This window comes from Microcaecilia unicolor, chromosome 6 (assembly GCF_901765095.1).
Source record: "Microcaecilia unicolor chromosome 6, aMicUni1.1, whole genome shotgun sequence".
Taxonomy (NCBI): Eukaryota; Metazoa; Chordata; class Amphibia; order Gymnophiona; family Siphonopidae; genus Microcaecilia; species Microcaecilia unicolor.
Genome location: NC_044036.1, coordinates 293,431,623 through 293,458,598, shown reverse-complemented (window position 1 = coordinate 293,458,598; position 26,976 = coordinate 293,431,623). Strand labels below are relative to the sequence as shown.

Genomic DNA, 26,976 nt, shown 5'->3' with positions numbered 1-26,976 from the left:
CACTCTTGATACCCACGTGAAAAACACGACGAAAAAGATGTTCTACACCATGTGGAAACTTAAAAGAGTAAAACCTTTCTTCCCGAGATACATCTTCTGTACCCTGGTACAGTCAATGGTAATAAGCCATCTGGACTACTGCAATGCACTGTACGCGGGATGCAGAGAACAGACAATCAAAAAACTCCAAACTGCCCAGAATACGGCCGCCAGACTCATATTTGGAAAAACTAAATATGAAAACGCAAAACCCCTAAGAGAGAAACTTCACTGGCTCCCACTTAAGGAACGCATTGCATTCAAGATCTGCACGATTGTACACAAAATCATTTCATGCAGACGCCCCAATCTACATGCTAAACCTCATGGACCTACCTCCCAGAAATGCCACAAGATCATCCCGCAAATTTCTCAACCTGCACTACCCCAGCTGCAAAGGTCTCAAATACAAAATGATGCATGCCACTACCTTCTCCTACATGAGTACGCAGTTATGGAATGCAATACCTACAGACTTGAAAGCAATCAACGAAACAACTATCTTTCGAAAATCCCTGAAAACATTCTTCTTCAACAAGGCCTACAATTGAGAACCTATCGCCTCACTAAGTCACCTCACCAACCCACTCAATTATGAACGCCCACCTTCTATAACCACCCTAAATCACTCTCTTCCTTCTTCTCTCTTCCCTTCCTTGATCGTTACACATTACTAAATGTATCTGATATCCTGAAATGACAATGTTTACAAATCTATGTAAGCCACATTGAGCCTGCAAATAGGTGGGGGAATGTGGGATATAAATGCAATAAATAATAATAATAATAATACGTTAATTTAACCAGTTAAGTACTAACTTCACCCAAGGAGATAATATACACTCAAATGGGAACTATCTGCTAGTTTTATTATCAGATTTTTATCATTTTTTAACCTATGCACAGCAAACTTTTCTTGTTTTGAGAGTAAAAAGATTGAAAAAGGAGAAGATGAAGATCTTTTACAGGCTTTCCAAGACAGCGGTGAAGGAAAAAGCAAACTTTTTCCAGTTTTAAGTATTTCAGCAAAACATTCCAATTCTTGGCACTGGAGTAGTGGAAAGACGAAGTGAAGATTGACTTGTATTTGACGCCTTTACAATTTGGGAAGTGCAGGTTGAGATACGAACGCGAGGTGGCTATTGCGTTTCTGGGTGGGAGGTCAATAAGGTGAAGCATGTACTCCGGAGCTTGCCCGTAAATGATTTTATGAGTTAGAGAGCAAATTTTGAAAGAGATATGTTCCCTCACTGGCAACCAGTGGAGAAGGAAATGCAGAGGTTGAGCATGCTCAAAACGTGATTTTCCCAGGATTAGTCTAGCCGCAGTGTTTTGTGCAGTCTGGAATTTTTTCAAAAGATATTCATGGCAACCTGCGTAGATCCCGCTGCAGTAATTTAGGTGAGATAGCACTAACCAATGAACAAGGGTGCAAAACAGTTCTCTAGTTAGGCAATATCTAATCTGCCGAAGCCTCCACATTGCATTGAACATTCCTTTAGTGACAACTTGTACATGACCGTCCAGATTCAAATGCTTGTCCAAGTTCACCCCAAGGAGCTTCAGACTGCTAGAATAGGGAGAACGTAGTCTTTTATAATGAAGGTATCTGTTGGGCGTGTGTAGTATACCCATACACATCATTTATCTACAGCGGATAAGCTAGAATCAAGAAGTCTGTGTTCTGATAACCTCCTGGACATCACCAATAATCACACTGAATATCAACAACAAACAAATAAAAAAACCTCAACAAAGCTAGGCTGCATTGGTTAGCTCAGTAACCCTCAAAGTGTATTGAGAATCCCACTTCGAGCTGGCAGATGAAATTTAATGTAGACAAATGCAAGGCAATGCACATTAAGAAGAATAACTCAAATCATAGTTACCTGATGCTAGAGTCCACCTTAGGAGTCAGCACTCAAGAAAAAAAACTAGGTGTCATTGAGGGGCATAATTGAACGCGAACGCCTATCTCCATGGGTGTCTATGTCCGAAAACGGGTACGTGAAGAGGCGGGACAGACCATATTTTTGAAAAAATGGACGTTTTTCAGCTGGGCGTTTGTTTGTTTTTTAGCGATAATGGAAACTAAAAACACCCAGCTCAAAAACGTCCTAATCCGAGCCATTTGGTCATGGGAGGGGCCATGATTCGTAGTACACTGGCCCCCCTGATATGCCAGGACACCAACTGGGCACCCAGAGGTCAGTGCGGTGGACTTCAGAAACAGCTCCCACATGCATAGCTCCCTTATCATGGGTGCTGAGCACCCAACCCCCCTCCCCCAAAACCCACTACCCACAAATGTACAACACTACCATAGCTCTTAGGGGTGAAGGGGGCACCTACATGTGGGTACAGAGGATTTTGGAGACCTCCCATTTACCAGCACAAGTATTACAGGTAGGGGGGTGTAGGAATATGTGAAAGACAAGTGCTGCATGCATTAACTGTCAACAATTCTATGAGCTATGATGTCATTGGATATAGTGTAATGTCTTGTGGGTGTGTCCGAGTCACTCTAGTTGCTCTGAGAGTGAGTCAGTCTGTGTTAGCATAAGATGGTGTTAACAATCTCTCTTCAAGCTGTATGATAACCAACTGACAGAATTTTTGTATTCAGTAGTTTTACCATGTCTACTGCAAGTATGATGTAAATAGTTATCTGAAGAAGCTGTAAGTAAACATCATTTTTTGTTTGGAAGTTAAAGAAGAGAGAGTAATTGAATCTTTTATTCAAGAGTCTGTGTGAAAGAGAGAGAGAGAGAGAAAAAAAAATGGGAGTTTACACTTCTAAAGCTCTGCTGCGTATGGGCTAAATCTGCTGAAGTAAAAGTCTATTTTATCATTTCTCCCCATCATATTGGGTTATGGGCCCAGACCACTAAAATAAAATAAAAAAAGGAAAACATTAAGAAATTTTTTTTTCTCTCTCCACACAAAAGACAAGATGGCAGCTGCACCATTACTATGTTCTCTCAAAGTGCCCCAACTGAATGAATATAACTATATTCAGTGGGAGATGAGATTTAAATGTATTATTGAAGCAAAGAAGCTAAATATATGTTTGGATCAAGTAAGAAATGCTGACAATTTTGAAGAATGGAATACTGCAGACTGTTATGTCAGAAGTATGCTATATGAAGCTCTGACAGAGAAACAGGCAATATTGATTGATGGAACAGACACCTCAAAAGAAATATTGCAAAAATTGAAAATCATGTATGGTACTTCATATACAAAACAACAGCCTATATGGTTATCAGAAATAATTCAATTGAAGTTGAATGACAAGAAAAAATGTAATGATCATATAACACATTTAATGTCATTATTTAAGAAGCTAGAATTATCGGGTATACCTATCTGCGATGCTTTAAAGAGAGCTTTTATGTTTACATCTCTGTCAAAGTTTTGAAGTATTCAGGACAGTGAATGAAGCAATTGAAGGACAATCTTTTGAACAGGCTGTCTCTAAGCTTAGACAAGAATGTATTATAACAGAGGAGATCTGTTCACCAAGAGAGATTAACCAGAATTAAACATTTTTCCCAGCAATGCATAGTAGGAGGAGGAGCTATAATGAAAAAAGCCTGCCCAGAAACAAGCTGATTTGCTATTCATGTGGTAAAGAGGGACATGTATCAAAATACTGTAACAAGAAAAACCACACCCCTTCTAGCTCATTTAAGCCAATGGAGAATAAGCATGGTCAAAGAAAAAAGTATGACCATGACAACAGTAAGAATAAGAGCTGTATAATGACAGAAAAATCTTTTAATATAATGAAGAACACTTCAGATAAAAATAGTTGGATATTAGATTCTGGCAGCACAAAACATATAACCAATAATAAAGAATTTTTCACAGATATGAGACCAGAAGATGGTAGTCTTCACACAACAAATGCTGGCTCAACAATGATCAAAGGAAAAGGAAATGGACATTTAAAATGCATAGTATCAGATGGAGTAAAAAAAAACCTCTTGTAAAAGATGTCTTATATGTTCCACGAGCAGTTTGTAATATGCTCAGTGTATCAGCATTAGACAAGAAAGGTTTTTCAATTAATTTTGAAAATAGTAAATGTACAATTTCTGATGGTAATGAAATTTATGCTGAAGGTTATATGAATAACAATGTCTATAAGTTAAACACTACAGGTGAATCATCACATCTTATAAAAACAAAGAAGAATACAGAATGTGATCTTGAGACCTGGCATCGTCGAATGGGACACAGAGATCCAAAGGTGATCTTGGAGCTGCAAAGTAAGCAACTTGCAACAGGCATAAAAATAAGTGCCAGTAATGGTAAGATGGAAAAATGCATAGATTGTATTACTCAAAAGGGGGTAAGCCCCTCATTTCCATCATATAAAGGAAAAAGAAGTAGTAAAATACTGGACTTGATACATAGTGACTTATGTGGACCATTTAATATTCCATCACTAGGGAATAACAAATATGCATTAATATTTGTGGATGATTTCTCTAGATACTGTATGGCCTATCTATTAAAAGAAAAGAATCAAGTTGCTGATATGTTAAAGAAGTTTGTAGCCTTGGTAAGCAATAAATTTGATAAAAAACCAAAGATTCTACAGACTGACAACGGTGGTGAGTTTACTTCACATACCATACAAACATTTCTAGAACAAGAAGGTATTCAGCACATAAAGACAGTTGCATATACACCAGAACAAAATTCTGTAGCTGAAAGAAAGTTCAGATCGCTTGTAGAAATGACAAGATGTATGCTATCTGATAGTAATCTTCCAAAGAGATTATGGGGAGAAGCAATTCTCACAGCAGTATACCTACAGAACAGACTACCTACAAAAGGGACTGATCGCACCCCACATGAAATGTGGCATAGTAAAAAGCCAAATCTGTCACATATAAGAATATTTGGAAGTACAGCATATGCTCATGTGCCGAAACAGAAGAGACATAAGCTGGATTCCACAACAGAAAAAGGAATGCTAGTGGGCTATGATTCAGGTCACAAAGGTTATAGAATTCTGAATCTAAACACTGGATTTGTTGGTGTAAAACACATCACATATTTTGATGAAAATAAAAAAATTGATAAAGACTGGAAAATTCCAAATGAACCTTATCATCCAGAATATGAAAAGAAACCAATAATCAATATCCCGGTGATTATAAACACTAACATACCAGAATTGTCTGATAATCATTTTTCTGATTCTAATGAGGAACAGGAAAATGAAATAGATACAGAAAGTGTTTATACTGAAGACAGTACCACTGATGAAGGGGAAATGATTGGAGATAGAATCTCGATCTCAGATGACACGGAGAGGTCAGACCAACAAAATGTCAGACGCTCATCCAGAGAAAATCGAGGTAATCCACCCCAAAGACTATCTTATTTAACAACTTCTGATGATGCACAAGAACCTTTAACTTGGGATGAAATTGATCAAATGTCTGAAAAAGAAGCAGAAGAATGGAAAAAAGCTGCACAAGATGAAATCGACGCGTTGCATAAAAACAAAACATGGAACTTAACTGAATTACCCCATGGCAAAAAGGCCATAGGATGCAAGTGGGTATTTAAGTTGAAAAGAAATGCACAAGGACAAGTAGAAAGATATAAAGCCAGACTGGTAGCAAAAGGTTATCTTCAAAAATATGGTGAAGATTATGATGAAGTATTTGCACCAGTAGTGAAACACACAACAATCAGAACTCTCCTAAGCATAGCTGAATCAAAGAAAATGCAAGTGAAACACATAGATGTTAAAACAGCATTTCTTCATGGAGATATATCTGAAGACTTGTATATGAAACAACCAGAAGGTTTCATAGATACAAATAACAGTCATTTAGTGTGTAAACTGAACAAAGGTTTATATGGTTTAAAGCAAAGTGCAAAATGCTGGAATGAGAAAATGCATGAAATGTTAACTGATTTAGATTTTAAGCAAGGAGAAGTAGATAAATGCTTGTATACTAGACAAAAGGAAGGTCATTGTGTGTACATTTTAGCATTTGTAGATGATTTGCTTATAGCAAGTGAAAGTGAAAAAGAGTATAAAGACATTGTAAAGTGTTTAAATCAGAATGTTGAAATAACTGAACTTGGAAATGTGTCATACTATTTAGGTATGAATATTGAAAAAACAGAAAGATGGTTCTTATTTAATAAGTCAGAAACAAAAGATTAATGATCTTATTGAAAGTATGGGTATGCAGGAAGCACACTCAGTAGGTTCACCTATGACCACAGATTTTCAGAGGGATGAAACTGAAAGGGAACCATTACCAGATAACATTCTATACAGATCTGCAATAGGAAAACTTTTGTATCTAACTACCACTTACAGAGTTGATATAGCGAATGCTGTAGGAATTTTAAGTAGAAGAGTGAACAAGCCTACTAAGACTGACTGGACTGCTGTAAAAAGAGTGGTAAGATATTTGAAAGGTACAATTGACTGTAAATTGGTGATTCCGGTAAATAGTAATCAGAAATTGATTTGTTACTGTGATTCTGATTGGGCTGGAGATCATTCAGATTACAAATCCACAAGTGCATATGTGTTTATGTATGTAAAAACATCTATTTCATGGGCAAGTCATAAACAACCCATTGTAAGTTTATCATCCACAGAAGCAGAATATGTTGCTGTGTCTGAAGCATGTCGTGAACTAATGTGGATAGAAAAACTGTGTACAGATTTTGGTATAGAACAGCAGAGACCGATACAGATTTTTGAAGACAATCAAAGCTGTATAAGGTTGTCAATAAATGACAGGGTACAGTCTAGAACAAAACATATTGCAACAAAATTCCATAATGTCAGAGAATTGTCAAGGCAAGGAGTAATAAGTTTGCAATATAAACAAACTGACCAAATGATTGCTGATATCTTGATGAAACCGCTAGCTGTAAGAAATTTTGAAAATCTACGAGAAAAGCTAGGACTGTATGTATATAAATAAATATATAAGAATTGAATTGTTGGACAATAATGCATGTGAAGGGGTATGTAGGAATATGTGAAAGACAAGTGCTGCATGCATTAACTGTCAACAATTCTATGAGCTATGATGTCATTGGATATAGTGTAATGTCTTGTGAGTGTGTCCGAGTCACTCTAGTTGCTCTGAGAGTGAGTCAGTCTGTGTCAGCATAAGATGGTGTTAACAATCTCTCTTCAAGCTGTATGATAACCAACTGACAGAATTTTTGTATTCAGTAGTTTTACCATGTCTACTGCAAGTATGATGTAAATAGTTATCTGAAGAAACTGTAAGTAAACATCATTTTTTGTTTGGAAGTAAAAGAAGAGAGAGTAATTGAATCTTTTATTCAAGAGTCTGTGTGAAAGAGAGAGAGAAAAAAAAATGGGAGTTAACACTTCTAAAGCTCTGCTGCGTATGGGCTAAATCTGCTGAAGTAAAAGTCTATTTTATCATTTCTCCCCATCAGGGGGGATGGGCCTGGGTCCACCTGGCTGAAGTGCACTGCGGTACCCACTAAAAGTGCTCCAGGGACCTGCATACACGCAGGCCTCTAGGACTTGTTGCTGCTATATAACATTGGCACACCAGTTGACACCTGAAGACTAATCTCTCTGAAAACGTCCTTTATTGGAATAAGCACGCTTACTCACAGTTAACTACAGATCAGAGGTTGTGCCCCACTGGCAACGAGTCTCCCTGGTACTGAGATGAGCAGTAGGTCAGAGCTGGCAGAATGGTGTACAATGCTCTCTTTCAGCCACATTCAAGGTAAGAACTAAGTTCTGTAACGTGGCTAACACGTGAAATGGATCTAAAACTGGCTTACAAAAATGGCCACTACCTCATGGACTACCGGAAACAAAACAGGGCACACTCTGACCCAGTAAGCAGGGGGAAAAGTACCATGGGAGCAGAGCCTACCAACTACCAACATCGTGAGCATTTGCCACAAGCTAGTGGAATCACGGAGCCCAATACCCTACACCCACCACAATGCATTGCTGATGTGACTCTGCAGTGCGCATAACAGAAAAGGTGTCACACTCACCCAAGAGCCACATCAGAACCAGGGAAAGGCTGTCACAGGATAGAACACATTCTGTTGTCATGGAGGTGGGTACGGCATTTGAGGCTGGCATAGAGGCTGGAAAAAAAGTTTGTAAAGTGGGGGGTTTTTTGGTGGGAGGGGGTTAGTGACCACTGGGGGAGTCCGGGGAGGTCATCCCCGATTCCCTCCAGTGGTCATCTGGGCAGTTGGGGCACTTTTTTGGGACTTGTTTGTGAAAAAAAAAAAAGGGTCCAAAAAAGTGACCCAAAATCGCAGTAAAAACGCCTTTTTTTTTTTTTCGATTATCAGCTAAAGATGCCCATCTCTCCTCGGCCGATAACCACGCCCCAGTTCAGCCTTCACCACGCCTCCGACACGCCCCCGTCTACTTTACCCGTTTCTGTGACGGATTGCAGTTGGAAACGCCCAAAATCGGCTTTCGATTATACCGATTTGGGCGCCCACGGGAGAAAGATGCCCATCTCCCGATTTGGGTCGCAATATAGGCGTTTTTCTCTTTCGATTATAAGCAGGATTATAGACAATACACTGAAATCTTCTGCCCAGTGTGAGGTGGCGGCCAAAAAAGCAAACAGGTTGCTAGGAATTAAGAAAGGGATGCAAAATAAACTAAGAATATTATATTGTCTCTGTATTGCTCCACTGTGTGACCTCACCTTGTGTATTGTGTTCAATTCTGGTTGCCATGTCTCAAAAAAGATATAGCAGAATTAGAAAAGGTTCAAAGAAGAACTACAAGAACTCCTCCCGTATGAGGAAAGGCTTAAAAAGGTTAGGGTTCTTCAGCTTGGAAAAGAGACAGCTGAGAGGGGATATGATTGAGGTCTATAAAATCCTGAGTGGTGTGGAATGGGTAGAAGTGAATAGATTTTTCACTCTTTCAAAAAGTACAAGGCCCAGGGGACACTCAATGAAATTACATGGAAATACTTTTAAAACAAATAGGAGGAAATATTTTTTCGCTCAAAGAATAGTTAAGCTCTATAACTCGTTGACGGAGGATGAGGTAACAGCTGTTGGCGTATCTGGGTTTAAAAAAAAGGTTCGGACAAATTCCTGGAGGAAAAGTCCATGGTTTGTTGAGATGGACATGCGGGAAGCCACTGCTTGACCTGGGATTGGTAGCAGGGAATGATGCTATTAATTGGGTTTCTGCCAAGTACTTGTGACTTGGATTGGCCACTGCTGAAAGCAGGATACTGGGCTACATGGACCATTGGTCTGCTCCAGTATGGCTATTCTTATGTTCTTACCTGAATTTTCTTCCCATTAGTCCTTCCCACTATTCCAGAACCTGTGGGATGGTTGTGACCATCAACCAGAAGGTGCAGATAGAGAAATGGAAACTGAACCGAGAAATATCTCTCTTAGCACCTAGACCAGCTCCTCAGTATTTACTTAGACAAGCAGTACGGAGAAACTCAGAATAAACACAATTTAAACAACTCACTAACATAATTCTAACCAGACAAGAAAACATGTGTGGACCACTCTTATCTCTGGACAACTTATAGAGAGCAAAAGATATGCAGGAAGCAACATGTAAGGTGACAGTTGTTATTTCACCTATTACTTTGCCCCGGCTAAACAGCTCAGAAACCTCAGGCGGATCTCTGGAATACTGCGAAGGACTAATGGAAAGAAAATTATCAGTTAAGACCTAATTTCTCTATTATGTAGCTTCTCACTAAAAGCAATCCCTAGAGTGGGTGGGATCCTGGCACCGCTGCCCTGACGACTGAAGCCCCAAAACTGTCTTCCAAGCGTGCCGTAACGTTCACACCCTGTAGTGCTTGGCATGGGTATGCAGCGTCGACCACATTGCCACTTTGCAAATATCTGCCGGAGACAGTAAGGTTAGGTTAGTCTTTGCCCAGGATGTCACTGTATGCATCGTCGAATGAGCCCACAAGGCATGAGGAGCCTGCTTCTCCACAAGCAAATAAGCTGACGTGATAGTCTCCTTCAGCTATCTAGCAATTGTGAGCTTGGAAGCCATGAGGCCAAATCTATGCTTACCAAAAAGCACAAACAGTCTGTTTCATTTGTGAAACTCACTCATGACATCCACACATCAAATGAGGACTGATCGAGAAACTTCAAGGTAAAATACTGAGCCTCTTTGTCTTGTCTGTGAAAGAAGCTCCACAGATTGGCTGAGATGAAATTCTGATACCACTTTAAGAAGAAAGGAAGGAATCATGTGCAGTGAGACCCCCTACCTCTGAAAAGCAAAGAAAGGGATCCTGACAAGACAGCCTGATGCTCTGACCCTAAGTGACAATGCAACAGCCATCAAGAACTCTGTCCCATGCTCTCCAACAAACCTCTTTCCTTCTTCTTTTTTTTAAAGTTGGTGTGTTGCAAAACGAGAGTTCCACAGGAAACGGGAGAGGTGAAGGGAGGGAAGAAGTAAATTCCCGGAGCACCAGAGACAGGGATCTGAAGACCTCCAGATATGACCTGCAGACTTAAGCCACCCACAAAGCTCAACTAGTGACCAACTGGACCAGGAGCAAAGCAGTCAGAACCAGAGGCTACAAAGTGTTTCTATCCACCTGCTGGAGACAGAAAATACTAAGGAGCTGGACTGGATGCTAAGAGAGATTGGTCTCAGCTCAGTTCTCTTTCTCCACCTGCTGGTTGATGGACACAACTATCCCACAGGTTCTGGAATAATAGGAAGCTACGCAATGGAAGCAACCTTCAAGAACTGCTTCCGTCATTTACAACAACTACGCTGCCTCCCTCCTTACATTGAAAAGGCAACTCTTGTCTCAGTTATGCCTGCCATATCATCATCAAGACTGGATTATTGTAATGCCCTCTACACTGGTCTGACTACAAAGGGTCTGAACCAGCTCCAATTGATACAGAATGCTGCAGCAAGACTAGTAGAAGGTTGTAAGTGACGTGACCACATCACACCATTTTTGCAAAATCTTCACTGGCTACTAGTACAATATAGGGCTAAATTTAAAATTATGTCTTGAAGGGAGAGGAAGTGACGTCACCGTCGGAGATGGCCGCTTGATGTTTGAGCTCCGTCGGGGCAGCAGTGAAAGCAGCGATTTTCCCCCAGCGAAACCGCGATCGCGAATTTAGGCGGTCAGAGTCCGGAGATTGATGGCGACCCGAAAGCGCCTAGAGAAAATTAAATATAGCGCCGATCAGCGGGACGGAGCGGCAACATCGAGTCGCACCCCGCGCAAGGCGTGAGACAAAATGGTGGACGTGGACTCGGGCTCTGATACGGAGGGGCTGATGGAGCAGCAAGAAAGTGAAAATGAACTCACAAAGCAGGAGGTAACGCGCTGGTTTAAAGCGCTTAAAGCTGAAATGGCAGCAGTGAGGAAAACAATCAAGGATGCAGTGGTGGACATCCAGAAAGAGGTGAGGGAAATTGGCAGCAGGGTGGAACAGGCTGAGGAAGCACTGGAGCATGTGGAGGGAGACATCTTGGAGTTGAAAAATGAGATTGGCTCTCTGCGTGCAGAGAAAGATAAAATGCAGCTGGATCTTGAGGACTTAGAAAATAGATCCAGAAGAAATAATTTAAGATTCAAGGGGGTCTCAGAAACGGACCAAAATATGGACTGTACTAAGGTGGTAAAAGCAATTTGTGCCTTTATCCTGGCATCTGAAGGAGACGAGCACATGCTTGGAGATGGGACTGAGATACAATTTGATGGGGTACACAGAAGCCTGGGACCCCGAAGAGATAAGCAGCCCAGAGATATAGTGGCATGCTTTAAGGATTATAAGACTAAAGATCTGGTCTGGCGTAAGGCACGATTGTCCCAGGGAATTTCACCCATCAATCAAACAGTGCTAGTATTTCAAGACCTGGCCCTGGGCACGCTGCAACGAAGACGTGAGTTTCGGGACTTGACCAAGTTTCTTCAACAGGCTAAATACAGGTACAGATGGGTTTTCCCATTTGGCTTGCAGCTTACAGTAGAGGGCCAAACGAGGCGGGTGACCTCGCTGGCTGAAGCGTGGAAAGTGCTGAAGGAGCTAGGCTGTAAAAATTTGCCTCCTGAAGGAGATACAGGAAAACCAGGAAAAGCAGCAACCGAGAAGAGAGGATCGTCATGGCAAAAGGCGGGTTCTCGTAAAGGGCCGGGCTCCCACAGGCCAGAAATGGACAGAGTACCCTGAAGGAAAGTATGAGACACTACTGGTTTTAGTTCACCACAGTTATAGGTTGTTGAGCAGCCCTGGAGGGTTGCCAGACAGGGTTTGCAATAGTTTTCTTCTGTTATGAGTTCAGAGAATGGATGTCTATTACACTGTTATAATGTAATGAGTTTGGGAAAGGTGGAGTGGAGGGAGAGGGAATACGAATTTGGGGGGAGGGGGGGAAAACAGAGGGGGAGAAGGGGGTGCCAGCTCTGGCGAGGGGTTATTTCCTTACAGTATTAGGCTGGCGGCAAATGGTACCGCTCAGCAATAGGGGGGAGGGAGGGGGGTGCAGGGAGGGAAAGGGTTGAGGTTGGGAACTAGGAATGTGAACGGGTTAAATTCGCAGAGGAAGAGAAATTTGGTGTATCGGGAGTTACAGAGGAGTAGATGGGATATAGTCCTGCTGCAGGAGACACATATTAGGCGCCGAGAGGCACATTTATTACATCAGAGGGCTTACAGTGAATGTATTGCACACTTTGATAAAAGAGGGGGAAAGGTGGGCGGTCTAGTCATTTATATTCGGAAAGGGATTCCATTTGTAACTGATGACATTTATAGAGATGAATTGGGGCGCTGTTTAGCGATCAGAGGGCTCTTATATGGGAAATCTGTGACAATTGTGAATATCTATGCACCTAATTCAGGACAGGGAGAGTTCTTTGAGCATATAAGGGAGGAGCTTCTTCAATTTCAAAGAGGTGGGATGATTATGGGGGGAGATTTTAATTTATGGAATACATCTATGGATCACTCTAAGGGACACATTACAGTACACAAGCCTTATGCTCGGAGTTTGAGGGCACTGGCCTCGAGATTAGATCTCCTAGAGGTTTGGCGACTTAAACATCCGACCCAGAAGGCATATACATTTTTTTCTCACTCTCAGAACTCATATACACGAATCGATATGATTTGGTGTAGCCGTGTCTTATGGGAACATGTTGTGGATGCAGATGTGGGGTCTATCTCAGTCACTGACCATGCCCCAGTGGAACTTGACTTGAAGGGGTTGGGAGAAGAGGATAAACAGAGATTTTGGAGGCTTAATGAGGGAATTTTGGGCGATAAACAGGTATGTGAGGATTTACGCAAGGTAATTCAAGATTACTGTAGTATGAATGACATGGGGGTGGTATCGGAGGGAACACTCTGGGATGCCTTAAAGGCGGTGGTACGGGGTCACTTAATTAAATGGGGCGCCCGGAAAAAACGAGAACGCGAGGCAAAAGAACTGGAAGCCAGGGAGAGGCTAGCCTACTGGGAGCGTAAGCATCAGGAAGGGGGGTTAGGAGAGGAGTTGCGGGAGGTACGTAAATGGAGGGCGGCCTTGGATCAAATACAGGTTGAACGGGTGGAGTTCCTGAGGAAACGTCTCCAGCATAAGTTTTTTGAATTTGGCAATAAGTCGGGAAGATGCTGGCTAATTGTTTGAGACACCATCAACGGGACTCGCTGATTACCAAAATTAAAGAGCAGGGGGATCACATACTTTATAAGGATAGAAATATTAGGGATCAATTTTTGAGATTTTATAGTACACTATATACTAGCACTATTGGGGTGGAGGGAGGTGAAATTAGAAAGGAATTGTGCTCTCTTTGGTTGCCCAAGTTATCTCGCGAGGATTGTGAAAAGCTAGCGGCCCCCTTTCATTTACATAGTAACATAGTAGATGACGGCAGAAAAAGACCTGCAAGGTCCATCCAGTCTGCCCAACAAGACAACTCATGTGTGCTACTTTTGTGTATACCCTACTTTGATTTGTACCTGTGCTCTTCAGGGCACAGACCGTATAAGTCTGCCCAGCACTAGCCCCGCCTCCCAACCACCAGCCCCGCCTCCCAACCACCGGCTCTGGCACAGACCGTATAAGTCTGCCCAGCACTATCCCCGCCTCCCACCACCGGCTCTGGCACAGACCGTATAAGTCTGCCCAGCGCTATCCCTGCCTCCCAACCTCCAGTCCCGCCTCCCACCACTGGCTCTGGCACAGACCGTATAAGTCTGCCCCGCACTATCCCCGCCTCTCAACCTCCAGCCCCGCTATCCAATCTCGGTTAAGCTCCTGAGGACCCCTTAGTAATCCTCACATTGGAGTATTATAGAAAGTATTCTTTAAAGCTTTATTTCCAACATCTTAATGAACAGTTTCTTGGCTCTACTACTCGTATATTTCCTGATTTGTGCCAAGTGACACAGAAATGTAGGAAGGAATTCTTGGCCTTTAGGCCAAGGGTCCTGGCCTTAGGTGCCGCATTTATTTTGAAATTACAAGTGTTGTATTTTGTATCAGACTAACCTCTCTGTTTACTAATCGGCTGTGTCGGGACTAACCCATAGCAGCCGCTGGAGTGGCTTAGTAAGGGGGGGGGGGATAATTATTTTCTTTTTTTGAGTCTAAACAACTAATAGACTTTATTGTGGCTAGAGAAGAAATCGGTGTCATTATTAACTCCGATACACCTTCCTAAGGTTTAGCATGACCGGCTGTAGGTCAATGTGCTGCTCTTGGTTGTTAGTTCATTTCTTTCTTGGATCTATGATATTTTTTCCTTGCTTGACCCCTGTCATTATTGTGGGCTATGCAATTAGTATATATATTTTTTTCTGTTTGGTAGGGGTTTTTTTTCTTTCAATTTGTTTCTGTGATTTTTTTTTTTTCAAGATATAGATAAATGTATACTTGATATTGTTGGAAAATATGCATAAATAAAAAGTACAAAAAAAAAAACAATGAAAAAGGATTCTCCCATATACTCATTTTGGTACATCAAGAACTAAGGGGTCTTTAGTAAGCTGCAGGAAAAAGGGCCCTGCGGTAGCGGTGGGGGGGGCCATTTTTCCCATGCGCCAGGGCCTTTTTTACTGCAGTGGGTAAAATGACCCCCCCCCCCCCCCCAAAAAAAAAAAGCAGCCATGTGGCAAGATAAGTCTTACAGCATGGACATGCAGCGGGAAGAACTTACCACCAGCCATTGAGGTGGCTATAAGGGCTCCCATGGTAACCCAGCAGTAACTGGTCAGCACTCAGCGGTGCCTAATTACTACCAGGTTGGAGGAAATTAGGCAGGTTATAAAAGGGCTTAAAGGAGGGAAGGCCCCAGGAGTAGATGGATATTCTGCAAAGTTTTATAAAATCTTTGCTGGGGAGGTAGGGCCGTTGTTGGTAAGGGTGGGCAATGCTTGTTTTCAAGGCAGCTCCCTCCCTTCTAGTATGCATCAAGCTGGTATATCGCTTATACTGAAACCAGGCAAAGATCCTTCCGCATGTGGGTCCTATAGACCAATTTCATTAATTAATTTGGATGTTAAGATTCTCTCCAAGGTCCTTGCGAACAGATTAGGGGGTAAGCTCTCTTGAGCAGGGACTGTCCCTCCCCGTGTTTAAACTTGTACAGCGCTGCGTAACCCTGGCAGCGCTATAGAAATGCTAAGTAGTAGTAGTAGTATATTGCCCAAATTAATCCACCCAGATCAATCAGGGTTTGTGGCGGGGAGACAAGTAGCCGATAATATATGTCGTACACTGCATATTATCTGGGAGACTCAACAGAAGGGTCGACCTATGGCTTTGCTAAGCACAGATGCTGAAAAAGCCTTTGATAGGGTGGAGTGGCCCTATCTATGGGAGGTACTGAGGCATCTGGGTTTTGGAGAGGGGTTGATAGGATGGTTGCAAAGGTTATATGAAGGACCCTCGGAGCGGATCAAGGTAAACGGGGGGTATTCCAATGCATTTAAGATAGGGAGAGGTACGAGGCAAGGCTGCCCACTATCTCCCTTGTTATTTGCGATATCGATTGAACAGCTGGCGCAGAGGATAAGGGAGATGGGTGACATAAAAGGGATCGTAGTAGCGGGCAGGGAACATAAGCTGGCATTATTTGCTGATGATATTCTGTTTTTTGTCACGAGTCCCCTGACGACTTTACCAAACTTGGTGAAAGAGCTCAATCAATTTGGTAGGATTTCAGGTTTTAAGATAAATTATGACAAGTCTGAAGTTCTGGGGGTGTCAATCCCATATGGTCGACTGGTAGAAGTGCTCCAGGGGTTCTCATTTCGACTAAAGAAGGGAAATATCAAATACTTAGGGGTCCAGATACCCTCTGAGTTGAATCAGCTATATCCACTAAATTATGGGCCGTTGTTTCAACAAGTACATAGAGATATGGCAGGATGGCAGGGTAAATGGCTATCCTGGTGGGGGAGAATAGCCACAGTACGAATGAATATCTTACCCCGGATTTTGTTCCTGTTCCAGACTTTGCCCATACAGGTACCTAAAAGGGAAATAAATAAGCTTCAGGGGGAGATTATGAAATTTATATGGGGGGGTAAAGCTCCGAGAATACACAGGAAATTGATGTGGAAGTCGGTAGACCTGGGGGGAAGGGGGGTGCCCAATTTGGAATGGTATTTTTGGGCTGCACAGGTAAAGTTTGTAGTGGCATGGAGTCAGGAGGCTCCATCGGTGGTGGCTAGTTTAGACCAAGAGATGGTGCAGGGTTATAAGTTGAAGTCGGTTATATGGGCTTCAATAGAACCGAGGGTATACGGTCAAATGACAACAAACCCATTTGTGAACCATCTGTTGACCTTGTGGGCTTCTTTCAGAACAAGGTTCTGGCTGAAGAGGAAAACTTCCACACTGGCAGGTATAGGTGGGGAACCGACTTTTCAAGTGGGAATGGGTCACCAGGTTGCAGGGTGGTGGGAAGAGGAGGGATGATTTGTTTCAGGGATCTCCTGGATGACGGGGAGCTAAGACCGTTAGAGGAGATCCGGGAACAGTGTGGGGGAGGTGCGGGAGATACTTATTTTTATATACAAGTCAAGCATTATATGAGCCAACAAGGGTGGTTGAGGAGGGACCTGGAAGAATATGAGGAACTTGAAAATTTGTGGGGATCATTGGGGAAAATGAGAAGAGTTATATCTATGTTGTACAAATTGATTAGAGGTAGATCTTTTGAGAAATGTGCTTATATGATAAAATGGGAACAGGATCTGCAACGGGAGTTTACAGTAAATGAGTGGAAGGCTATAGTAGTAGAAGCCAAAAAAGCTTCGAATTGTGTGTTGTTAAAAGAAATTGCCTTTAAGATATTGTTGCGGTGGTATTATACCCCGCATCGAATACATGCTATGTTTTCCTCTGCATCCCCACTGTGTTGGAGGTGTGGAGATGAGGAGGGGACTTTCTTGCATATTTGGTGGTCGTGCCGGACTCTACAACCATTTTGGAAAACTGTAACGACAAAAATTTCAGAAAGCACGAATAAGCCGTTCCAATGCACGCCGCAATGGTGTCTTTTGGGTCTCGGTAACAGAAGAGGAACTAAATGGCAAAGACGCCGTAAGAGGATTTGTTTAACAGCAGCTAAGAGTGTCATTGCAATGCACTGGAAGAAACAGATGGCTCCCTCAGAGCTGGACTGGACTCTGAAACTTTCCCTGGTCGGGGAACTGGAGCAGCTAATGGACAAAAGAATGGGAAGGTACAACCCATCTTCTGAACTGTGGTCTCGATTTCAGCGATTAACCCAATAAGGACAGTTGAAATAGAGCTGGGAGGGGGAGGAGGGAGGGGAGGGGGAAAGGGGGGGGGAAACGTGGGGAAAATGAATAAGTTTACATTGTTGTATTGTGATGATGGTTAATAAAAATATTTAAACATTAAAAAAAAAAATAATTATGTCTTGAAGGCCCTCAAAGGAAATGGCCCAGAGTACTTGAACAGGATCTCCCTCGACACAACTCCAAGGTCACTAAGGTTCTCCCAAGGAGCATACCTAACCACACCATCTCCAAAGAACATCACACAATGTGAAACCCGCCAGCAAGCCTTCTCCAGAGTAGGCCCCACACTTTGGAATGCACTCCCTGAAAGGCTTTGCTTAACACAAGACTATCTCTACTTCAGGAAGCAAGCGAATGATTGGCTCTTCAACCAGGCCTTTAATGGAAGAAATAACTTGATAGTCACACACACAAGGTGCAACACTGGCTGTACATACTACAGCAGGACATGTTTATCTACTTTTATCCTAGCTAAGATAATTTTCAAGCACCATTCTGACATCATGTGCATCTTTCTTTAAGTTAGTCCCCTTATTTTCTTACTCCTGTTACTCTATATGTACCATCTTTGCTTACACCTTATGCTACCTATTAAAATGTTTTATCACATATTGTGTTGACACTGTAATGTAGCATACATACTATGCCATACTTTGTATTGTAATTTGAATATCTTTACTGCTGTAATTGTCTATTGCTTATGTGTTCTCTTGCTGTACACCGCCTGAGAGAATTCCTTCAAAAACACAGTAAATAAATCCTAATAATAAATAAAATTCAAAATTGGCTTGAAGATTGACACTAGAGAGCTGGAACAACACATTTAGGCAGCTATCTTGTTGTGTGATTTATCAGCCACCATAATGGGTTAATTCTCCACTGAAGATGGGATGCGCCACCTTACCTGAGCTGCTGTTGCACAGTGATACACTGAGTTCTGATGAACGGTTCTGAGGTGTTTGAGAAGATGATCAGGACCCAAAGCCCAGCCAACCTAAATGAGAAAGAAAACATATGATTTATCACACTTTAAGTGAAACATTTGGTAGCACACTGTATGTCCTGTGTATAAATGGGCAGACTGGATGGACCATACTGATCTTTATCTGCTGTCATCTGCTATGTTATGTTACATCCAGTCACAGTCAGTTGTGTCAGGGAGACAAGCCCTAAGGCAAGGAGTTATGAAAAAACAAACAAACTTGTTTTTGTCACCTTCCAGCCCGTTGCACTGAAGGATTTTCCAGCACTTCCAATGGTGATTGAGCGATCCCACATTCCAGGCAAGCTAGCTGCAAACAAAGAAAAGAAGCACTGAAGGTCTGTAGATAAGAGAGCCAGAGAAAGTTAGGAGGAGAAAGAGGAAGTACTATGCAACTGAATACAATTTTGGGTTTAATTATTCAAGTTCAAAGCAAATTAAATTCAAGTACAGTAAATATTTTCATGTCCCAGAGGACTTACAAACTAAATTAGGACTTGAGGCAAAGGAAGATTAAGTAACTTGCCCCAGGTCACAAGGAGTGTCAGTAAGTGGAGTGGGATTTGAACTCTGGTTTCCCTAGTTTTCAACTCACTGTTCAGTCATCAGACTACTCCTCAGCTCTCTGTGCTGCTCTATCCAAATTTATGCACACTACTAAAAGCAGAACACAAGGAAACTAGGGTAATGAGGATGGAGGGTAATGGGTGGTTAAAAAAAAAAAAGGATCATGTATTACCCAGTCTTTTGCTATAAGTTGTTTTTGCCTACTATTTGTTATGCTTGAGCATTGTCATGTATTTGCTTGATGTCTTTGTCATGACTTGCTGTTTAGTTGTTCACTGTTGAGTTTGTTTGATCCTGAATAAAAACCGTTAAACCATAAAAAAGCACACCACAAAGCTGAATGAATGGCAGCAAGACAGAGGTTCATTATATCAAACACCCATCCCTAACTACAATGCACTTTAACTTGCTGCATATAAGTTGGAAAAATTTGTATAGCAGGGTGTAGAAAACTGTTTGTTTTTTCCCCCCTGTGAATAATGGATAATTGAAATCCCCTCCAGTTCAAGTAATCTTGACACACGCATTTCCTCTCTATCTGTAGGTATTCTGAATATATTTTTCATATTCAGTTTTCAACTTTAAAACTAAATGGCACAATAAATTTTCTCCTTCTTCTAAGGACATTTTTTTCTAATAATGTAGGCAGGCATCATTTATAATTTTATGTTTCAACTATTTTTATTATTAAAGGTATCGCAAAACAGCTCATCAGCACATTTCATTTACAACATAATTTCAAAACACTCTCTCTAAACAGGTAGAGCGCAACACTGTTAATCTAATTTTTCTGTAACATTATACTTCCCAACCCCTCCCTACCCCCCGCCTCCTCTGCTCCCAACATTATTCCAAGAACTCTATGCGGTACATCTGTTTACTGCACAAGCCAGCATGTTTGAAAATATAAATGAGATTAAATTAAAAAATGCTACCAACAATAAAGAATGACAACGTGTATACAGCAGCTCATAGGTTTGCTTGCTTTGTTTTGAAGGGGAAACAGATAAAAACTAACCTATTGGCTTCAACTTGTTTCATTTCATTAGTCTCCCTCCTGTTTCCATGCAATCTCTGCAGCAGCTGCGACAAAAATAAAAAAAAAAGTGTGGGGCCGCAGCAGCCTTCAGGCATGCGCTGTTGGCTCTGATGTGCCCCCGCTGACGTCAACTTCAAGTTCCGGGGGCACAAAACCAGCAGAGCCGACAGCGCATGCCTGAAGGCTGCTGCAGCCCCATGCTTTTTTATTTTTTGTTATTTGCCAGGAGAAGCAGCAGCGGCGATGAGAAAAACAGTGATTCAATCTCGGCGGGAGATGACCCACCAAAGCGGGAATCTCCCGCTGAATGCAAGAGACTTGGCAGGTCTGCTCTTCCCAGAATATGAGTAATTGCAGCCCAGAATATTTGTATATGACCATAGGACCACAAGAGGTGATAAAAAGTACTGCACTCCAGGAGGCATCTCCAGCATATGTCTGATACACTAGCAAGGCGCATCGCTTTCAGTTTCACAGGTGTATAATACTTGTAGAAGATTTTTTAACCTCCAAGAAAACCCATTTTCATCCTCCCTTAGTAAGCATCATTCCTAAATCCCGCTCCCACTAGGCCATGTAGTTAAACTTAGTAAACTCAGTTCCACAGAGAAACTTGTAAGGAATCGAAATGAATCCACCCTTTTCAGTTCACTTTTTCTGCTGCTGTTGGGTCTGTTTGAAGAATATTGCTGCAAGGTTTTGTGGGTGGTTGGTTTCTTTTAAGCTTTGCCTTTCAGGTTAAGTGTTCACATTCTGCGCTTCTACTTGGATTACATCTCTGTGAGGAAGGGAAGTCTTGGATTTCTATGTGATTCAACTGCTCTGAAGAGATATACTGTCTAGCCAGGAAGCATGACATCCACGAGGAACTGGACAAATCAGTGTTCTCTGTCTCCACCTGCTGGTAGATGGACAACTCATGTCTCTGGATTCAACTACTGCGACTAAAGGAAAGAAAATTATCAAGTATGAACATAGTTTTTCATTCCACAGCGTCAGCAGATGAATCCAGAGACATGTGTGATGTAGCAAAGCAGTATCAAACAGGGGAGGGCAGATGCAAATCCACCTGAAAGGACTGCGGTCCCAAACAAGAATTCCTCCTGGGCTGCAAAGTCTACACAGTAGTGTTTGACAAAGGAATGAGAGGACGACCAAGTCACCGCCCTGCAAATCTCATCAAGAGTGGAAACCTGTGTCTCTGTCCAGGAAGACGCCAAAGCCCAAGCAGAATGGGCCCGGAAGAGGGCCGGAGGAGACCAATCAGCGAGGACGTACACCAAAGAAATAGCCTCCCAAAGCCAACGGGCAATTCTGGGTTTGGAAGCAGCCTCACCTTTCCGAGGCCCTGCAAAAAGGATAAAAAGATGGACTGACTGGCGGAAGTTATTAGTAGCCTCTAAGTACTGCAGAAGAGTACGTTGGATATCCAGAAGCGCCGGTAGTCCTTATCAAAAGCCGGTAAAAACGACTGATTGAGATGAAAGGAGGAAACCACCTTCAGCAAAAATGAAGGTACAGTTCAAACAGTCACTCCTGCCTCCGAAAAATGGGTCCCTGCAAGAGAGCCTGCAATTCTGAAACCCTGAGAACAGAAGAAATAGCTATCAAAAACACTACCTTAAGAGTGAGATCCCTCACTGTAGCCGCCCATAGAGGCTCAAATGGAGGAGCCGCCCTGAATAAAACAAACTCTGGGGAAAAGGGCAAATTGGAGCAGACAAAAGGAGAACCAGCTGGCATGTCCCCTTCTCCACCCATGCAAGTCAAGGGAGCAGGAAAAGTCTAAGAAATATTCAAACATGTTGCGGCAGGAACCGCGGAAATCAGCGACGGTGAGTTCAAAATGGCTACCGGGTCCTCAGAACAGGAGCAGAACGTGTTTCCCGCGCATAGGAAGAGCCAGCTTCAACCTCCCCACCGGGGATCTCAAGGGAGTCAGAGCCAGAGTACCCTCTGGGACAAAGCCTCACCGCTGTTCTCCGCTTTGCACAGCACTTCACCAATTCTGTCACCATAAAAGGCCGAAGTAGAGCTGTTGCAAGGCAGAAAGTAAGAGGCACACTCACCGCAGCTGGTAACAGGAACTCGCCATTCAGCAGGAAGGGAATCTTCGGCTCACTCAACTCTCCCAAGTCGGGCCAGCACCTTGAGAGTGTAAGGCCAGAACAGACAGCCACTTTTTTTGCTGTTTTTTTTTTAAACAAAGTAAATCTATGAGGATTAGAGAGCTGGAGAATAACCCCCCCCCCCCCCCCCCCGGCAGGGGAGTAGGGGTAGAGGAGGAACTTGGGGTGACCAGGTGTACTCTCTAAAGCTGGCATCGTTCAGCTAAAAAAAAAACCCCCAGCTCTACTGAACCAACAAAGCCAGAACAGGAGCAAACCAAGCCAGGAGTCAGTGGAATACATCCTTTCACCTGCTGGAGATAGAGAATACTGACTAGCCAGGAAGTTTGTTTTTGTTACATTTGTACCCCACGCTTTCCCACTCATGGCAGGCTCAATGCAGCTTACATATTATATACAGGTACTTATTTGTACCTGGGGCAATGGAGGGTTAAGTGACTTGTCCAGAGTCAATAAAGGAGCTGCCTGTGCCTGAGTGCAATGTCCAGTAGGCACTGGATCAATCAGTGCTCTCTATCTCCACCTGCTGGTAGATGGAAACTACCCACATGTCTCTGGATTCATCTGCTGCTGACGCTAAGGAAAGGACCTTTCAACTTTCCCAATGCCACCCATAGATTTTCAAGGTTTCTATTTTCTTGGTCCTCCCTAAGCCAACCTCGTGTACCAACAAAATTCTTAACTTGTTAATAAGGAAAAAAGTCACAAGCAGGTAGATCGTACATCTCCTGCAAATCTGAAAATGTACATAACTTCCCAAAATCCAGAAGCTGTCGAAAATGGACTAAGCCATTCTCCTCCCACCTAATAAAAGGCCTCCCTTCACACCCTGCAGTAAAGGAAAGCTTATGTTGAATAGAAACCAATGAGGAGACCATGAGGCCTTCCATACCGTGCAAGAATTACGCCCTAAGTGTCCAACAAATGCCTCATCAAGGGTTATAAATCTGCCCTTAGACTCCTTAAGGAGCCTGAGATCCATAGTAGATGCTTCGATGCAAAACTGGGAAAATGATCCTGCTCCAACATGACTCTGGATTTTCCAGGATTAACTTCCCACTCTAACAGCTGATGTAATTGGGCCGCCCGATAACACAAACATATTTGGAACAGCTCTACCCCTCAATGTTGTACACTGCCACATAATAGTCCTTGACAATATTGGAAAGTGAACTCCCAAGATAAATCTATTTAGATCCATTTGGACCTTTAGTAAAACTCCTTTTGGTATCTCTAAAGGCAAAATCTGAAATAAAAATAAATAACTTTGGAAGAATATTCATTTTAATGGCCACAATACACCTCCCACCAGGATATCCTTTCCATCACCCCAAATCCATGCTAGTTTGCTGAAAAGGTTTTGCATAATTCTGCTCATATATACACTTCAAATCTCTGAGCATCTGTACACCTAAATATCACATCCCCTGACTCACCCACCTAAAAAAAAAAAAATTATCCCACAAAAATTCCTCCTCAACAGGGTCTGTGGTAATACCCAGCATCTTTGTTTTACCAAAATTGACTTTATCAAATTCTTACAATTCCTGAATTATAGGCAATGTCAAACTAACATGGATTCTACTGCAAAGCACTTTGGGCTTCTGACAATACAGCCTGTTCCATCCTACCTGTGTGTGAGAAGAATCAAGGACAATATGTTTATTTCTGAGTGTACGGGATAAAACCAGTGCCTAGGCTTCCAGTTTATTTTTGCCTAAGAAAGCCTTGAAGTGGTGACTATGATTTATCTAATATAATAATTTGCTCCTCCAACATTTCAATGTGTCTCACTGGGATCGTAACCACCTGCTGACATCACTCCTCCAACGTTCTCCTCCAACGTTCCAATGTGTGTCATGGGGATTGTAACCACCTGCTGACGTCACTCCTCCAATGTTCTCCGTGCCCCCTCCCTCCCAGTTCCATGGGACCCTGGAACTGGGAGGGAGGGGGGAGGGAGGGAGGCCTGAAACTCAGAGGGAGGTGGAGGGGGCAGGGGAGAGATGCTGCACATGGATGGATAGAGGGGGCAGGGCAGAGGACGTTGCCTGCATATGGATGAATGCAGGGGAGAGAGCATAATGAAGGGGAGGGGAGGGGACCCTGAAACTCAGAGGCAGGGAGGGAGGGGACGACCTTGGAACTCGGAGGGAGGGAGGGGGGGGACGACCCTGGAACTCGGAGGGAGGGAGGGAGGGGGAACCTGGAACTGGGAGGGAGGGGGGCACACACTCTCATGCTCACACACACACTCTCTCTCACAGACACACTCGCACCCAGTCTCACTCTCTCTCTGTCACACACACACTCGCACATTCACTCTCTCTCTCTCACATAGTCACTCTCACACACACTCTCTCAAACATACACACTCCGAGGAAAACCTTGCTAGCGCCCGTTTCATTTTTGTCAGAAACGGGCCTTTTTTAACTAGTTTATTTATAACATTCTTCAGCTGTTTGTCTACATTGAAGATACTGTACATATTATGTCTGTGTGAACACAGGACTTTGTTTATCTTTCCTTCCAGGTTTGCCCAGGTCAACGAGAACAGAAATACCCTGTTCTGCCTTCCTAAGCAACAACAAGATTTAAAAACTTATTGAACACAGGACTTTGTTTATCTATACATCCGGATACTGCATATGTTGCTCACCATCTGAAAAGAGCTAGAACTTGCATAAAGAGAATTGTATCAGCTGTGCAAAAGCTTTCCTGAAATGACATTATCTGCCACAAAAGGCTATATGGCTGTTTAATTCATGCTTCTCCATACAGGAAGTCGTATAGATAAATTATCCTGTGTTTACTTTAAATAGACAAAAAATAATTTTGGGTAGCATTTATGCTCCTAATACGCTAGATTTAAAATTCTATAAGAGGTTGCTTAAGCAGATCACACAGCTAGAAACATTGCCCATATTGCTGGGAGGAGATTTCCCCAACTGATTTACGACAGATAAGCACTAGGGGTTTGCCGGATCTATGCACAACACTCGAGCTAATTGATATTTGGAGGACACTGCATCCACTAGACAAAGAATATACACATCAATCTAGAGCACATGGCACCTCTGCCAGAACGGACTACTTGCTAGCCTCCCACACACTATTAACAGACATTACTGAGGCACATATAGATCCTTGTGTTAAATCGGATCATTCGGTGATCAGAATGTGCTGGACCCGGGGAGAGGAAGAAGAGAAATTAAACAGTTGGACGTTTCCAGCATACTTGCTTAGAGACACACGGTTTTGGGAATATTTACAAGCTAAGTCGACCGAGTATAAACACTTTAACAAGGGTTCAGTTGCTAGTACCACTAACTTCTGGGAAGCTGTGAAAGCAGTATTAAGAGGTGAAATAATAAGTTATGTGACCAGTGCTTTTTTTGTGCTGGTACGAAACGGTACGGCGTACCGGCACCTTTTTTTGCCTGCCCCGCCCCCCGCGACACTCCGGGCGAGTCCTGCACTTAGTTGTTTTTTTTTAAGACTCAGAACGCGCGAACGATGCAGCCGGCAGCGATTGAAAGAGGCTGTTTGGGCTGGTGTCTGCGTCGGAGCTTCCCTCACCCTCTGCGAGTCCCGCCTTCGTTGTTACAACTTCCTGTTTCGCGGGACTCGCAGAGGGTGAGGGAAGCTCCGACGCAGACGCCAGCCCAGACAGCCTCTTTCAATCGCTGCCGGCTGCATCGTTCGCATGTTCTGAGTCTTTAAAAAAAAAAACTAAGTGCAGGACTCGCCAGGAGTGTCGCGGGGGGGGGGGGGGGGGAAGGATTGGGGAGAGAAAAAGAGAAACCAACAGAGGGAAGGATTGGGGAGAGAGGGAAACCAACAGAGGGAAGGATTGGGGAGAGAGGGAAAGAGGGAAACCAACAGAGGGAAGGATTGGGGAGAGAGGGAAAGAGGGAAACCAACAGAGGGAAGGATTGGGGAGAGAGGGAAACCAACAGAGGGAAGGATTGGGGAGAGAGGGAAACCAACAGAGGGAAGGATTGGAGAGAGAGAGAGAAAGAGGGAAACCAACAGAGGGAAGGATTGGGGAGAGAGAGAGAGAAAGAGGGAAACCAACAGAGGGAAGGATTGGGGAGAGAGGGAAAGATTGGGGGGAGAGAGGGAAACCAACAGAGGGAAGGATGGGGGAGAGAGAGGGAAACCAACAGAGGGAAGGATTGGGGAGAGAGAGGGAAACCAACAGAGGGAAGGATGGGGGAGAGAGAGGGAAACCAACAGAGGGAAGGATGGGGGAGAGAGGGGAAAAACAGAGGGAAGGATTGGGGAGAGAGGGGAAAAACAGATGGAAGGATGGGGAGAGAGGGGAAAAACAGATGGAAGGATGGGGAGAGAGGGGAAAAACAGATGGAAGGATGGGG

At 43.1% G+C, this 26,976-nt stretch overlaps 1 protein-coding gene across 6 annotated transcripts in view; it reads right to left on the bottom strand.

The window, feature by feature from the left end:
* LOC115473161 (kynurenine--oxoglutarate transaminase 1-like) overlaps window positions 1-26,976 on the bottom strand; it is a 108,772-nt gene that overhangs the window by 17,340 nt on the left and 64,456 nt on the right. For all 6 annotated transcript variants that reach the window (XM_030207890.1, XM_030207891.1, XM_030207888.1 and 3 more), the window contains 2 exons: window positions 19,096-19,172; window positions 18,785-18,874 (listed from right to left, as the gene is read on the bottom strand). In XM_030207890.1, coding sequence (XP_030063750.1) covers window positions 18,785-18,874; window positions 19,096-19,172 — 167 coding nt within the window. The remainder of the gene's footprint in view (window positions 1-18,784; window positions 18,875-19,095; window positions 19,173-26,976) is intronic.